Source organism: Myxine glutinosa, chromosome 7 (assembly GCF_964187855.1).
Source record: "Myxine glutinosa chromosome 7, kmMyxGlut1.1, whole genome shotgun sequence".
Classification (NCBI taxonomy): Eukaryota; Metazoa; Chordata; class Myxini; order Myxiniformes; family Myxinidae; genus Myxine; species Myxine glutinosa.
The window spans coordinates 143,213,582-143,230,135 of NC_136267.1; the positions used below are offsets into that span (position 1 = coordinate 143,213,582).

The 16,554-nt window shown below is 42.5% G+C and overlaps 1 protein-coding gene across 5 annotated transcripts in view; it reads left to right on the forward strand.

The window, feature by feature from the left end:
• LOC137431711 (unconventional myosin-Ib) overlaps positions 1-16,554 on the forward strand; it is a 246,738-nt gene that overhangs the window by 218,213 nt on the left and 11,971 nt on the right. For all 5 annotated transcript variants that reach the window (XM_078782369.1, XM_068123339.2, XM_068123340.2 and 2 more), the window contains 3 exons: positions 3,198-3,272; positions 3,391-3,525; positions 11,591-11,697. In XM_078782369.1, the coding sequence (XP_078638495.1) occupies positions 3,198-3,272; positions 3,391-3,525; positions 11,591-11,697 (317 nt within the window). The remainder of the gene's footprint in view (positions 1-3,197; positions 3,273-3,390; positions 3,526-11,590; positions 11,698-16,554) is intronic.

Consider the following 16,554-nt stretch of genomic DNA (forward strand, 5'->3'; position numbering starts at 1 on the left):
ATAAGATTAAGATGGCCATCTTAGAGTTTGTGTAGATGAGTTCACATGGTTGTAATATTGATTGTGCATTGTTGATGGTTGTTGATTGCTCAGTGAAAATATTATTGATTATTCCGGATCCTTGGTGTGGGGTTTCTTCTTGACCGGAATTCATATTGATTGCGTTACGAAAGCGTATAAACCATATATCTTTCTGGCGGGGTCCCTCCCACGGTCCGGGGGTCACCAAGACCAGGTAGTTACCGGGAGGACCACGTAACAAATGTCTTTGGCAGTGTGTGTAGATACTATCCTTCAGATCTTCTTGAGGGTATGAGGAGAAGGGGAGAGAGGGGGAAGCTTTAAATAGTCCAAGAGAGTCCCCACTAAGTCGACAGGAACAGCAACATCCATCACTCCTATTTGTTTGTCCTTATTGAAAACTGCCCAGAATGGCCTCCAGTGTAAACAGCAACCCTCTGGGTAAGCCAGCGCACTGGATGACCTCACAGCTCTGAAACGTTCAAATTAAGGGCTCCGTAGTAGAATGATACATTGAAGTAACAGCTCGAATAATCCGTATGATTACCTTGTGACATTTGTCCAGATTCCCAGAAGTGCTCACAAACTATCAAATTGGATGATACTTGTTGACACGGACTGCTTCATAACGCTATTAAACAAATACATTTAGCGCTATAATATTCTCTGTAAGCCACACTTTTCATTACATTTCACAATTAATCGCACGAGAGACATCAACGCATTCTTCTACATTTTTGTTCACAAAGTCAAGGCTCATGGATGAGTGAGACCTTGAAGTTGCATTTTGCAAATTTCTCATCACCAATCACATTGTTACTCATTGTTATCATACTATACAGTCACGTGAAAAAGTAAGTACACCCCATGTAAAGTTTTGACTTTTTCAACATATTTCAACATACAGCTATTTGATCTTCATTTCAACAATATTGATAGATAAAGGTGATATAATATAACAAATATCATGAAACATTTACATTTTGTAGTCTATTGTATAATTTAAATAAACATAAATGCAAATTTCGCATGTGGAAAAAGTAAGTACCTCCCTACATTTATCACTACATCAAATACCTAAAATTAGAATCAGGTGCACCAGCTCAGGTGCAAATGATTAGAACATCGTTAGAGAGGATCTGGAGGAACCTGTCTTATTTAAACCTCAGACATTTAGTTTGGTTTGCTCTTTGTTGTTGAAATGTGCAGCGTCACCATGCCTAGATCAAAAGACCTCTCTGAGGCCTTCAGAAAGAAGGTTATAGATGCCTACGAGTCTGGGAAGGGATTTAAAAAGATCTCCAAACAATTTGAAATCGATCATTCGACTGTCCGGAAGATCATCTACAAGTGGAGAAGATTCCAAACAACTGCCAACTTGTTCAGGCCAGGCCGCCCCAGCAAGTTCAGCCCGAGAGCAGACCGCAAGATGCTGAAAGAAAGAAGTTTCATCTCTGAGAACCCCAGAATGTCATCACGGGACCTACAGGTAGCTCTTGCCACTGTTGATGTCAAAGTGCACGAGTCTACCATTAGAAAGAGGCTGCACAAATTTGATCTACATGGGAGGTGTGCCAGGAGGAAACCTTTGCTGATCAGAAAGAACATCAGGGCAAGACTAAAGTTTGCCAATGAACACCTAGGCAAAGACCAGCACTTCTGGAACAATGTGCTCTGGACAGATGAGTCAAAGGTAGAGCTATTTGGCCACAGTACTAGAAGACATGTTTGGTGAAAACCAAAGACAGCATTTGACCACAATAACCTGATACCAACTGTAAAGCATGGTGGTGGAAATATTTTGGTTTGGGGCAGCTTTGCTGCATCAGGGCCTGGGCAGCTCACCATCATAGAATCCACGATGAATTCTTCATTGTACCAGAGGGTGCTTGAGGATAATGTGAGGCCATCTGTCAGAGAGTTGAAGCTCAACCGAAGGTGGACCTTGCAACATGACAATGACCCGAAACATACCAGTAAATCCACCAAGGATTGGCTTAAAAGAAAGAAATGGAGGGTTCAGGAATGGCCAAGTCAAAGCCCGGATCTAAATCCCATCGAGATGTTGTGGGGGGATTTGAAACGAGCTGTGCATGCAAGAAACCCCTCAAACATCGCACAGCTGAAAGAATTCTGCATTGAGGAGTGGGAAAAAATTTCTTCCAGTCGATGTCAGAGACTGGTGGACAGTTATAAGAAACGCCTACTTGAGGTTGTTTCTGCCAAAGGGGGAAATACCACCTATTAGAGCCAAGGGTGTACTTACTTTTTCCACATGCGAAATTTGCATTTATGTTTATTTAAATTATACAATGGACTACAAAATGTAAATGTTTCATGATATTTGTTATATTATATCACCTTTATCTATCAATATTGTTGAAATGAAGATCAAATAGCTGTATGTTGAAATATGTTGAAAAAGTCAAAACTTTACATGGGGTGTACTTACTTTTTCACGTGACTGTATACACATATATCTACACACATACACGAGTATATATACACACCCATGCAGTGCTTTCAGAAAGTATTCACACCACTTGACTTTTCACATTTTGTTGTGGTATAGCCTGTGAGCCAGTGGAATTTTTTTTCTTTTTCTGTTTGTCTATTTCTTCTTTTTTTAAATCATTTTGTAAAAAAACAAAAAAGTAATGCACTTTCATATTATATGGTGTATTATGTGTAGATCGGTGACATCAAAATCTCTATTTCATCCATTTTTTATTTAGGCTGTAACAATAAATTGTGAAAAATGTCAAGGGGTGTCAATACTTTCTGAAGGCACTGTATATATATTTTGTGGAAACATGTGGAAAACACATGTGGAAACATTCACTGGTGCGGTAAAAAAAAAAAAACTCGATACAATTGAGATTCTCGGTTTCCACCCGTGAAATGCTGAAAATTTTCTCGTGCGAACACACTGAGATTCCGGGATCCCACCCGTGCATAGCATGTGTACCTTCCTAGTACATGCTAAAATGTTTGAATGCATTTTGGCATAAACTGCTACTGTAGGCTTTGCAGTATTATCATTAGTTTAACAATTATTCTCCATGATCAGAAGTGAATCATCAACAAGATCAGAAGTGAAGTGAGAGATATGATTCACTCTGCCACCAGCTTTTGAGTTCTACAAGGCAATATGGCATTCTTCCTTGTCATTACAGGTGCGTAAAGAATATCGCAAGTTCTTCCGAGCGAATGCTTCCAAGAAGATTGCAGAATACATTCTGCAATGGAAGGCGAGTAATCGAATCAAGTTGCATTTTGTGCAGTTTGTATGGTAGAATCATATCTAAAGGAAGTCTGACCTTGCCACAGTCAATTGCCATGCTCACCTTGACTTCTTTATCTCTCCAGCTAAGGTCGTATCTGCTACGCCTACGATACATACTGCCAGGTATGTCGCCTTTGGACAATACCTGGCCGCTGGTCCCATTTCGCTTGGTACAAAGCACACACGAAGAACTCTGTAAAATGTACCATGACTGGAGGGTGAGTTTTCCTTCCTGGTATTGAATTCTGAAATAGTGTAAACCACATGACTTTTCACGATATAATACAGTACTTGGGAAACAAGTCATTTAATTGCATTGTACAATATAAATACTTTTGGAACGAGGATAAAGGAAAGTTTTTGCACAACGGAAGACGTTTTGGTTCTCCTTAATGTATATACTGAATATGGCGGAATTTTTTTTTTTTAAATTGTATTCATCGTCGAGGCTTGTGGAAGAGCTAGTACACTGAACGGATCAGGACATAACATACAAAAACAGGATGCAAAACATGCATGCATGGAGAAGGAAACGCCAAGGAGGAAAAACTGGAAAATTATGAGGGATTTGTTTGGGGTTAACGAAGGTAGAAAACATCATGGTTTTAGATTGGGGATGATCTGAGATGGTGATGAACAGCTGTCTTAAGGACCTGGAGGGAAGAATGACATTGAAGAGAATGTGGAAGTTGATTCCACAGACAAGAAAAAAAAGGAACAAATTGGTGGAGGTGAGCAGTGATCCTGGATTTGGGTAGATTCCCGAAAGAGGGTTGATGGTGGACCGTGTGAGTCCTGCAGAAATCCGGGGGGTAAGTGAGGGGAAGGGAGGGTGACACACACTAGTTGCAGACTTTTTGTAAAGCACTGAGATCGCCTTCGTTTAGATTTGTGTTCCAGGAAGAGAAGGCAAGTTGTTTCAGAGCAACCGTCTCAACGCAGGATTCAGTATACCCTTGGCGGGAAGAAGGTAGGGTAATTGAAGACGAGATGGGATTAGTCTGTGCATGAGAGAGAGAGCAGGTTTCTATGGAAGAATTCCCAGGCTGAATTAATATCAGAGGCAGTAGATTTGGCAGACCAGTCTTGAAGAGAGAGGACTGCTTGCAGTTCCTGCCAATCTGCTTGAGTGACTCACCGGCATTGAGGAAGCAAAAGATATATTGACTTTCACAAGCATATGAACGGATGAACCGATTGGAGCAGAGGAAGAGCAGGAGCCATTTGCAGGAAAGTTAGTTATCACCAAGTCTAGAAGGGAGAATTTGCCATTTGGAGAAATCGGGTTTGGGAAGCTCACAGATTGAGTCAGTCCCATGGAATCACAGAAGTTCTTTTCTGAAGTGCCATGGCTGATGAGAGAGGTACCAACACCCAACCAAGTTGCATGGTGACAATTGAAATAGTTACATATGAAGAACAGAGAGTTGGGATGGGTGGTTCAAATTTTGTCTGAGAGAGGGAGATGTAGATGGAGTCATCACTGTTAGGTGGACGGTACAAGACACAGATGAACAAGAGGTGGGAGCGGAGAGGAAGTCGCAGCCAGAGGTATTTCTGGCAGTTTGGAGGTGTAAAGTCACGACAAGGGCAGTGTGAAATTGAGGTATTGATGTAAAGTGCAATTCCACCGTGGGGGAATAGTTAAACAAATATTTCATCACACTCAACAGGATACATCGATATCGTCCTTATTTTGGGAGTTTGTTAAAATAAAATTGATCCTATTTATGAATTTTACTCCGGGAAGGACAAGGCCTGAGTCAGTTAAATTGAAGTGCAATGGATTGGGGTTCAGACTTCTTCTGTATTCACATTTCTGGTTTTGATCTATACTCGTATATTATTTCTTAAATAAATGCTTTCCTGTGGACAGCAACAGGATGTCTACAATTCTAAACGACAAAAAGTGCTTCATCTTTGTCAGTCGGCTCCATGGTCCTTAGAAACCCGATGAAAATCTTATCATGGCTGATCTCATGCTAAAACACCGAGGGAAGTGGGTTCAGTTCGTTATATGCTGGGGCTTGATCCCCAACACTCACTTGACTGAAACTGCCGTTCTAGTTTGGCACCAGTAGGGAATGCACCTTGAAGCACATCTCCTCAATCTGTAAATGGGGCAGTTCCCTCTACATTTACGTTGTGGACATTATATTCTGGAGTATCAAAAAAGTGTAAGAGTATGTGTGCAGGTAGTCTGGCCATTTACTGTTCTACTTGGAGTTGTTGTTGTTGTTGTTGTTGCATAGCCCCGGACAGTTGTCTCGAACAAGCCCGTGGCACGGAGACAGCCGATCGATCTCCCAGGAGTGACGTAAAGATCCCTCACATCCAGGATGGTGTCCCCCATCTTCAGAAAGTCAGGGCCACAACAGAGTTAGAGAGAGATAGAGATAGAGACAGAGACAGAGAAAGAGCAGACAGAAACAAGAGGGAAAGGGCCAGCCCATCGGCCCTCTGACCGTGACCACGCTGCTCTAATGGAATCCGGGCAGCAGAGACGAATGGGGAAGATTTGGCCCCCAAGTTGCATTGTGGGGTACAACCACCGCTAAGAGGCATCCCCGATAGCCTACTTGGAGTAGATGATAGTGCTGCGGTGTAGGTATGGCAGAGTTATGATGGGCCAATTGACCTTTACCTCTGAAATAACCAAACGTATGTAGATTTGCTCAAGTATTGCCATCTGGAGACAACGAGATATCCTATTTTAGAATAGATTTTTGTACTGCTCGCTTCCTGCTTTTTATCCAAGTAAGCAAGAAAATGCACGAAGCAAAAGAGCAGTTTTCTTCACCAATTGTGAATAGCCATACACCATCTCTTCTCCAGTAACACAGATGCAGCACGACCATGCGAGTTGCGGGTTGTTATGTCTGACTATTCCACTGCAGCATTTGTAATGATTATTTAGTGCATTTTTCCTGCTGCACATCTCGGTCAAGTTGTTGATGACGCTCAGCTATTGCACACACGCTGCCACCAGCTGCTTTGTTGAGATAGAATATCAGCACAGAGAATATCAACACGGAGAGAAGATAGAACGGGCAAGGGGAAGAATATCTGAAGAATTCCCTTGGCTTATTGAGTGCCCGATTCAATGGCCATCCAGGTCATCCGTCCATAGGCACCGTCCATCATCAAGGTTGTAACCCTTTGATCCCAAAGCATCTCCACTGTATTTGTGTCTGAAGGTCATCCAATCAGCCAGAGAAAGAGAGTGATCTGAATTGTATTTCAAATGTACTTTGACACAACACTGAGATGGACAAAAATTCAAACAATGACTCGTGCAACAGACGGCGAGAGACGGTGAGAGGGAGCGACACTTTGAGAGGGAGCGAGAGGGAGCGAGACGGTGAGAGGGAGTGAGACGGCGAGAGGGAGGGGAGCGATATGAGCGGATGGGGTTGGGAGGAGGAGGTGGGAGGGAAAAGAGAGACAGAGAGAGAGAGAGACAGAGAGACAGACAGAGAGACAGACAGAGAGAGAGACAAATAGACAGACAGCCAGAGAGAGACAGATAGAGAGACAGACAGAGACAGACAGACAGAGACAGCTAGAGACAGACAGAGAGAGACAGAGACAGACATAGAGAGACAGAGATAGAGAATTCTTTGTCTTTGTCAATAAGCGTTTTCTTTCATGTTTGCTTGTGTCGGAATTGTCTGGAATGCATAAAACGTCTCATGATCGGACCGTAACCCATGATGGTGTGAAGGATCTGAGTAATCGCATTCAGAGTTTATAATTTGTGAATTAAAAAAACTTCATTTGCAGACAAAGCTATTCAGTATACTGGAAGAATGTTGTTTTGACATTTTGATTGAATCCTGTAAACGTTGAGATTGCTGCGATGGCATTTTGCTATTTATGTGAATTTTATATAGCCAAGTCAATGTGGGAAGTCCTGGCTCCTTACACCTCCATACAGTACTGTGCACCCCATTGCAGTGCTGTGGGCATGTGGGCACCAGCGTAATCAGAGGGTGAGCTTGGTGGGCAGGTAATTAGGTTGAAGGCGCAGTAGTACCTGCTGTATTTGTGGCATTCGCAATACCAGCGAAACATCAAGAATCGCTTCATCCATTTCCAGTATCCTGCGGGATTAAAAATATTTCTGCCAAGATCCGTTTAATAGGCCATGAGACCAAAATAAGGTCGTCAGAAATTGGGGCACAACTGTTCCGTCTCCACATAGACTGTAATGGTCGATCCTTTGTGTGGGTGCAATTTGATGGCAGACGCAGCGTGGGTTGTTTATCTGATGGGAGCTCATTGAACATCTCGTGGAAATGCAGTAGGCCGGCATGCTGAGATGCCCTCCATAGACATCAATTTGTCAGCTCTGGATGGGGAAATAGAGAGCTGCGGGAGCGGAGGGGGGCACTGGAAGTCTCCTGCATGTGTTTTTCATATCAGCAAGGGAATTGCATCCCAACCGTGCTCGACAAAACAACCACATTTGATTAACAGAGTGATATAACACTCATGCACGTTGCCTTACACATTTTGTATCATTAGGAGTTGGTACCTTGACAAAAAGAAAAAGGGAGAATGGATTTAAAGTGTCTCCAAGACTAGAGCTTGTGTTGCAGAACCACTTTTCTCACTTGTGCTGGCATTGAAAACCACTTTTTGCACTTGTGTTAGTGTTGCAAAACCACTTTCCACACTTGTGCTGGCATTGAAAACCACTTTTCACACATGTACTAGTATTGCAAAACCACTTTCTGCACTTGTGCTGGCGTTGAAAACCACGTTTTGCACATCTGCTAGTGTTGAAAAGTTCTGCGCAGTTCCATCTGCGCTTTTGACCTTCGGGCCAAAGAGACGTGTGCATTTGTCTGCGGCCTGAAATGCTGCAGAATCGTACCATCAACCACGAGCCTCGGGTGATTCCTGGGGTGTGCGCTGGAGTAATGTCTGGGGAGTCAGTAAATCTGAGCTAGTTACAAACCATTTCCGTGCCTTCTGTGCAGGCACGACGGAATGAAGCGGACTCGGTGGCGTAATGGTGAGAGGTCTGAGTCTGGGAGTTAGGTGGTTTGAACCCTGGCCTAGTCATTCGAAAGACTTTTAAAATGGTCAATGCTGCTTCCTTGTTTGACGCTCAGCATTTCGGAAGGATAGAGTTGATAAATCAATAAAGATAAATGGCCATAGGTTGGCAACCATTGTGCGGTGTCGATGGGTCTCATGGTCTCCTGTTGTGTTAAAGTTCCTTGTGAGGGAACTACTATTACTATTAGCTTATCTGGAGTTGGAATTCCACATAAGCGTCTGTCTGTCCACCTCCTGTTTCGACTTCTCCGGCCAAACCGCTGGGCCGATCCGGCTGAAATTTGGCAGGAATATTCTGCTCTTGACTGATAACGAGGTCAAAATGGCGGACTTAGTAAATCCCTTCAATCATCCTCTTCTCCAGACGCACCAATCAGAATGCTCTCAAATTTGGGTTACACCAATAGGCCAGGCTATGGATGTTAAATTGTGGAAGTTATGCCAATCACGTGACAGGAAGTGTGTCCAAATGGCCGACTTAGTCATTTTTTGGGAAAATCGCATAAATTCCTTCAAAAGTCTTCTTCTCCAGACGTACCACTCAGAATGCGACCAAATTTGGGGTACGACATTAGGCCAGGGTTCAAATAAGCAACATATCCAGAGGTCTTATTATTTTATTACTTGCAAAATCGAAGATTTTTCAAGTATATTGGTCGGTCTTGTGCGTTATTCTGTCTGTCTGTCTGTTTGTCTAGTGTTGTTTGTCTAGTGTTTGTCTAGTAGTAAAAGGTCAAAGACCATCTTGAGGTCGAATTTCTAAAATTGTCATTTTTCATCCGATCGACTTAAAAGTTGAACAGCATTTGCATATTGAGTTAATAAATAGGGAAACCAACTATTTTTAAGGTCAAAAGGTCAACTCAAGGTCAAACTTCCAAAATCATCAATTTTCATCTGAAAAACCATGAATTTTCATCCAATTAACTTGAGAATTTAACAGCAATTGCATAGTAACTTCCTGATTTGGGAAACCAACTATTTTTAAGGTCAAAAGGTCAACTCAAGGTGAAACTTCCAAAATCATCTATTTTCATCTGAAAAACCATGAATTTTCATCCAATTAACTTGAGAATTTAACAGCAATTGCATAGTAACTTCCTGATTTGGGAAACCAATTATTTTTAAGGTCAAAAGGTCAACTCAAGGTGAAACTTCCAAAATCATCCATTTTCATCTGAAAAACCATCAATTTTCATCCAATTAACTTGAGAATTTAACAGCAATTGCATAGTAACTTCCTGATTTGAGAAACCAACTATTTTTAAGGTCAAAAGGTCAACTCAAGGTGAAACTTCCAAAATCATCAATTTTCATCTGAAAAACCATCAATTTTCATCCAATTAACTTGAGAATTTAACAGCAATTGCATAGCACCTCCCTGGATTGGGAAACCAACTATTTTTAAAGTCAAAAGGTCAACTCAAGGTGAAACTTCCAAAATCATCCATTTTCATCTGAAAAACCATCAATTTTCATCCAATTACCTTGAGAATTTAACAGCAATTGAATAGCACCTCCCTGGATTGGGAAACCAACTATTTTTAAGGTCAAAAGGTCAACTCAAGGTGAAACTTCCAAAATCATCAATTTTCATCTGAAAAACCATCAATTTTCATCCAATTACCTTGAGAATTTAACAGCAATTGCATAGCACCTCCCTGGATTGGGAAACCAACTATTTTTAAGGTCAAAAGGTCAACTCAAGGTGAAACTTCCAAAATCATCAATTTTCATCTGAAAAACCATCAATTGTCATCCAATTAACTTGAGAATTTAACAGCAATTGCATAGCACCTCCCTGGATTGGGAAACCAACTATTTTTAAAGTCAAAAGGTCAACTCAAGGTGAAACTTCCAAAATCATCCATTTTCATCTGAAAAACCATCAATTTTCATCCAATTACCTTGAGAATTTAACAGCAATTGCATAGCACCTCCCTGAATTGGGAAACCAACTATTTTTAAGGTCAAAAGGTCAACTCAAGGTGAAACTTCCAAAATCATCCATTTTCATCTGAAAAACCATCAATTTTCATCCAATTACCTTGAGAATTTAACAGCAATTGCATAGTAACTTCCTGATTTGGGAAACCAACTATTTTTAAGGTCAAAAGGTCAACTCAAGGTGAAACTTCCAAAATCATCCATTTTCATCTGAAAAACCATCAATTTTCATCCAATTACCTTGAGAATTTAACAGCAATTGCATAGCACCTCCCTGGATTGGGAAACCAACTATTTTTAAGGTCAAAAGGTCAACTCAAGGTGAAACTTCCAAAATCATCCATTTTCATCTGAAAAACCATCAATTTTCATCCAATTACCTTGAGAATTGAACAGCAATTGCATAGTAACTTCCTGATTTGGGAAACCAACTATTTTTAAGGTCAAAAGGTCAACTCAAGGTGAAACTTCCAAAATCATCCATTTTGATCTGAAAAACCATCAATTTTCATCCAATTACCTTGAGAATTTAACAGCAATTGCATAGCACCTCCCTGGATTGGGAAACCAACTATTTTTAAGGTCAAAAGGTCAACTCAAGGTGAAACTTCCAAAATCATCCATTTTCATCTGAAAAACCATCAATTTTCATCCAATTACCTTGAGAATTTAACAGCAATTGAATAGCACCTCCCTGGATTGGGAAACCAACTATTTTTAAGGTCAAAAGGTCATTCAAGGTGAAACTTCCAAAATCATCAATTTTCATCTGAAAAACCATGAATTTTTATCAGATTGACCTGAGCTTTGATTGAGATTGTCAAATTTAATCTTAATGAAATGGACAATTTGATGAATCCATGGCAACGTTTTATGGGGGGGGGGGGGGGGTGAGGGTGGAGAGGGTTGATTTTGCAAGTATCGTGCTCTGCACGACGTCTTTCATTTTGTTATATTGACTGAGCAGCAGTCAATATTGCCTTTTTCTGACTCCTTGCTTGCTATGGTGCCACGGGCAGCCTGGATCAGGAAACGGAATGAAAGTTTAACAAGTTTATGATGGGAGGAACACCAAAATTGTTTTCTTGGGCACTTGCACAAATTAATCTCCCAAAACCACAAAGCCTTCGATGTGGATTGATGACTTCACTCTACGTTATAAAATAGTGTTGTGGTATCACTACTTGATGGGTGGCTGCACCTGTTGCATTCCCCCTTGCTAACTTCTGATGGTTGACACATGCCAAATCTGTTCTATTTCCTCCCAAGTGCCGCGTGTACAGGTCCAAGATGACACCAACGCAAAAGGCCATTTTTGAAGAAAAGCTCTGCGCAAGTGAACTGTTTAAAGGCAAAAAGGACATTTACCCAGAAACGTAAGATTCCGAAAGCACTTGTCACCAAATGAATTGTCATCAAATTAATGTTTGTGTTTATATTGTTCAACACTTCAGCATTAACCAGAGCTGTTAATTCGACTTTGTTGCAGCTCTGCGGGGTATTCGATCGGTGTAATGAAATATGAACCAAGTGCAATTTTAAAACCAATTCCGTGGCAGGGATTCGTTTGGCATTTCAGCTGGCGAGCAAAAGCACTGCGCTGGAACATTACTGTGGTGTAGTAATCCCACAGGTGCAGAGCTACATCGTGCATTATACGTATTTGGAAACTTTTTCAATTGTAACTATTTGAGTAAATTGTGCAATAATAAGCATTCTCATGTTTATGAAGCAGCTGCTTCATTTCAAGGGTCTTGCTCCTCCTTCATCCCCACCTCCAGATATCTGCTAAACAAAGTGAATAAAACAAAGGGTCTGCTAAACAAAGGGTCTAGCTCCTTCATCCCCACCCCCAGATATCTGCTAAACAAAGTGAATAAAACAAAGGGTCTGCTAAACAAAGGGTCTAGCTCCTCCTTCACCCCCACCCCCAGATATCTGCTAAACAAAGTGAATAAAACAAACGGTCTGCTAAACAAAGGGTCTTGCTCCTCTTTCATCCCCACCTCCAGATATCTGCTAAACAAAGTGAATAAAACAAAGGGTCTAGCTCCTCCTTCAGCCCCACCCCCAGATATCTGCTAAACAAAGTGAATAAAACAAAGGGTATGCTAAACAAAGGGTCTTGCTCCTCTTTCATCCCCACCTCCAGATATCTGCTAAACAAAGTGAATAAAACAAAGGGTCTGCTAAACAAAGGGTCTAGCTCCTCCTTCATCCCCACCCCCAGATATCTGCTAAACAAAGTGAATAGAAGGTTTCTTTGTCTGAAGTATTTGTAGCAGTTTCTTAGCAAAAGGTATTGTTGCTTTTAAAGGGAAGCAGCAATAGATTCAAGTTGTGATCTCTGTGCTTGTTCATGTAGCTTGAGGACTTCCCTGTGTGTTAGGGTAAGGAATATTTCAATGTTGCCTGCAAAGGGACCGGCACTATTTGTTTCAGAGATATCGCGGTAAAAGTGTCCTGTCTATTTGTTCTTCCCTGCAACGGGGGAAATATGGCACATACAACCACCAACAAAGACAATGGCTCTCCCCCCTCCCCCCCCCCCCCTCCCCCCCCCCCCCCCCCACAACTTCCCCGTCACCATACGTGAGTTGAGCATTTGTTTGTTTCCCGAGGCTGAGGTTGGTGAATGTCCTCATGGGGTTAAACTTGGTTGCTGAAAGTCCTCTGGCTTAATGGGGTTTCCTGGCAAGGGTTTTGAGTGGTTTTACAAATAATTAATTTATAAAAAATTTTTTTTTACAAATAATAATTAATTTAATCGGAATCCAAATGTCTCGGATGTTTTTTTTCCTTTGCTAAAGTCTTTTTGGTTTGTTTTTACCGCCTTTTCTTTGGTCTAGCGGTTTCTGCTTTCTCAGTCCTCCAACTCTCTCCAGCTACTCCAGGATGGATGTATTTTTCCAATAACCCTCTCCTGATTAAACTTCCAAAATCCATGCTGACTACACCTCAAACTTTTTGTCCAACTGCTTGTCTATCTGTGGAAGTGTTTTTAAGAGGCTGATCTATCCCACTCTGCCTTCCAAGCCTTTGAGCAGGCGGTGCATCACCACGCCATGCCATCCTTTATTGCTTATACTATGGAACTGTTGCCTCTCTGTCCCACTGCCATTTTTAACCCTCGGCACCTTTTTCTTCCATGAGCCTCGATAAATAATATGAAAAAAATGATAGACTTCTTTTCACATTACTGTAATTTGTGGTATAATCCCTGTTTCTAAGTAATTGTGATTCTGAGTAATTAATTAATTGAGTAATTATTTCTTAGTAATTAATTGAGTAATTATTTCTTAGTAATTAATTGAGTAATTAATTAGTAATTTCTGAGTTATCTGAATGTTTATGTTTCTTAGTCAATTTGCCTCTTCGTTACCTATTCAGTATCAGGGTCTGCAAGCTTCCCCATGAAACAGAGTGTCGTTTCCACCTTTAGGAGTGGTCATATGTCTGGCCGCGCCTTTTTTTTTTTTTTTTTTTTTTTTTTTTTTTTTTTTTTTTTTTTTTTTTTTTTTTTTTTTTTTTTTTTTTTTTTTTTTTTTTTTTTTTTTTTTTTTTTGTATACAAGATCGAGGCTCGTGAAAGAGCGAACATTAATCACACAGAAAGACAAACCGACACATAAAACATATAACATAGGGAGCGGTAGACAAGATGGGGAGAGAGGGGGAAGGACACAAACACAACATTTGAGAGCAGGGACCGAGAGACATGGAGACATCGAGAGATCTGAGAGAGGGCGAGGGCTTTGGGGGGGGGGGCGTGGGAAGGGGGCAGTGGGAGAGGTATAAAACATATGGACACTGCCAGGATTTCCAGGAAAGAAGTTGGAATTTCAAACAAGGTGGATCTGGGGTGAATTAGTGGGGGTAGAAAAGATCAAGGTTATGGATCGGGGAAGATAAGAGATGGTGGTGAACAGCTGTTTTAAAGACCTGGAAGGAGGAGAGGGATTGAAGGGAGTGTGGGAGTTTGTTCCACAGGCGGGAGAAAAGAGGAATGAAAGAGTGAAGGTGAGCGGAGAGCCGAGATTTCGGCAGTTTAACCATCAGAGGGTTGCTGGCAGATCTTGTGCGACCTGTAGGAATATTTGGGGGACAGAGCACAGAGAGAGCTGGGGGAGCAAGGCCGGAGAGGAGTCGGTAGAAGACAGAAAGACCACCTACCTGCCTGCGGTGAGTGAGTGAAAGGCCCTCAGAGATAGCTTCATCGCGGGAGATTCCAATAATTCTGAAAGCTTTGGTTTCAACAGCGTGAAGCCGAGCTAGGTGTGAGGCAGGAGCACCGGCCCATAGGGGAGAACAGTATTCCATTGAGCTGCGGATGAAAGCCTTGTATGTGGTGAGGAGCTCAGGTGTGCCGAGGAAGGACTTCGCACGACGGAGGATGCCCAGTCGGCGACTGGCTTTGGAGGCCAGCTTGGAAATGTGGTTTTCCCAAGAAAGATCATGGCAGATAGTGAGACCCAAAATCTTGAGCGACAGAACTTCTTGGAGAGGATTGTTGAGAAAGTAGATGGGAGGGTTGTCCAGTCGATCTTTTCGGAGAGACATAGTAAGACTGTGAGATTTGTCAGGATTGAAAGACATGTTCCACTTGTTTGACCAGTCTGTGATTTTGTCCAGGTCTTCAGAGAGTGAGGAGGCAGCAGACTGCCGATCTGAGGGAAGAGGAATGGAGCGGCAGAGAGTGGAGTCATCAGCAAAGAGATAGAGAGGATTTTCGAGAGAGTCAGAGAGATCATTGATGAAGACCAGAAAAAGCACGGGGCCCACAACACTGCCTTGGGGAACTCCAGCCTGAACAGGAAGAGGAGATGAGAGAAACCCATTCAGGGCCACACGTTGACGACGACTAGAGAGGAAGTCCGCCAGCCATGCGTGGAGATTTCCATGGATACCAAAGGAGGAGAGTTTGGTGAGCAGAGCGGGGTGCCAGACCGTGTCGAAGGCACGTGATATGTCGAGGGAGACAGCTCTAATTTCCTGTTTGGCATTGAGGACCTCCATCCATTGTTGAGACAGCAGAAGCAGCATGTCCAGAGTAGAGTGACCTGGTCTGAAACCAAATTGATGATCAGAGATCAAGCCATTGGAGAAGAGGAAAGATTTCATATCAGAAGCAATGATGGATTCCATGACTTTGCTGATAATTGGGAGAAGGCTGATTGGTCTGTAGTTGCTAGGATCTGTTTTTGCACCTTTTTTGTGCAAAGCGGTGATGTTGGCTGATTTCCAAGCAGATGGCAGTTGACCTTGAGCAAAAGAGAGGGTGAAGAGAACAGAGAGAGGGTGAGATAGAGCAGCAGAGCAGGATTTTAGGACCCGTGGGCTGATGCCGTCGGGTCCAGTTGCAGAATCAGAGTCGAGGGTTGACAGAAACTTTTCCACCTTGTCAGGAGGAAAGGACACGGAGTCCAGGAGCAGCAGGGTACGACTGGGTATGGTGGGTACAGAGAGGGATGGGTTTGGGACACAAGATTTAGAGGCAAACACAGAGTTGAGGCATTCAGCTTTTTCACGTGCGGAGTCAGCTGTGTAGCCGTTTGAGGTAAGGGAGGGGATGGAGGGGGAACAAACACCAGAAACGGATTTGACCAGACGCCACCAGGATTTGGAAGAGGGAGACAGATAAGAGAGTTCGGTCTTGAGAACGGAGAGATATTGTTTCCTGGCTCTCCTGAGGGTGGACACACACTTGTTTCGGGCTTTGTGAAAGGAAATGAGATTTCCTTCCGTTGGATTTGCTTTCCAGGAGACGAAGGCAAGTTGTTTCTGGGCAACAGCCTCACCACAAGATTCCGTGTACCATGGGCGGGAGGAAGGGTATGACAACTGAAGACGAGATGGGATAAATCTGTGCATGAGAGAGAGCAATTTACTTTGGAAGAATTCCCAGGATGAGTTGATGTCAGAGGTGGTAGAGATGGGAGACCAGTCCAGATGATTGATGGCTGCTTGAAGACCGTGCCAGTTGGCCTGAGTGAAATGCCAGACTCGTCGACGCTGAGCAGGCTCCCTGAGGATGGTCAGAGAGATGTCCACTTTAACAAGGACATGATCAGATGATCCGATCGGAGCAGAAGAAGAGCAGCAGACATTTTCAGGGAAGTTAGTCATAACCAAGTCCAGAAGAGAAGATGTTCCGTTGACTGAGATCCGGGTCGGGAAATTGACAGATTGTGTCAGTCCCAGTGAGTCGCAGAAGTCCTTTGCTGAGGAGCCATG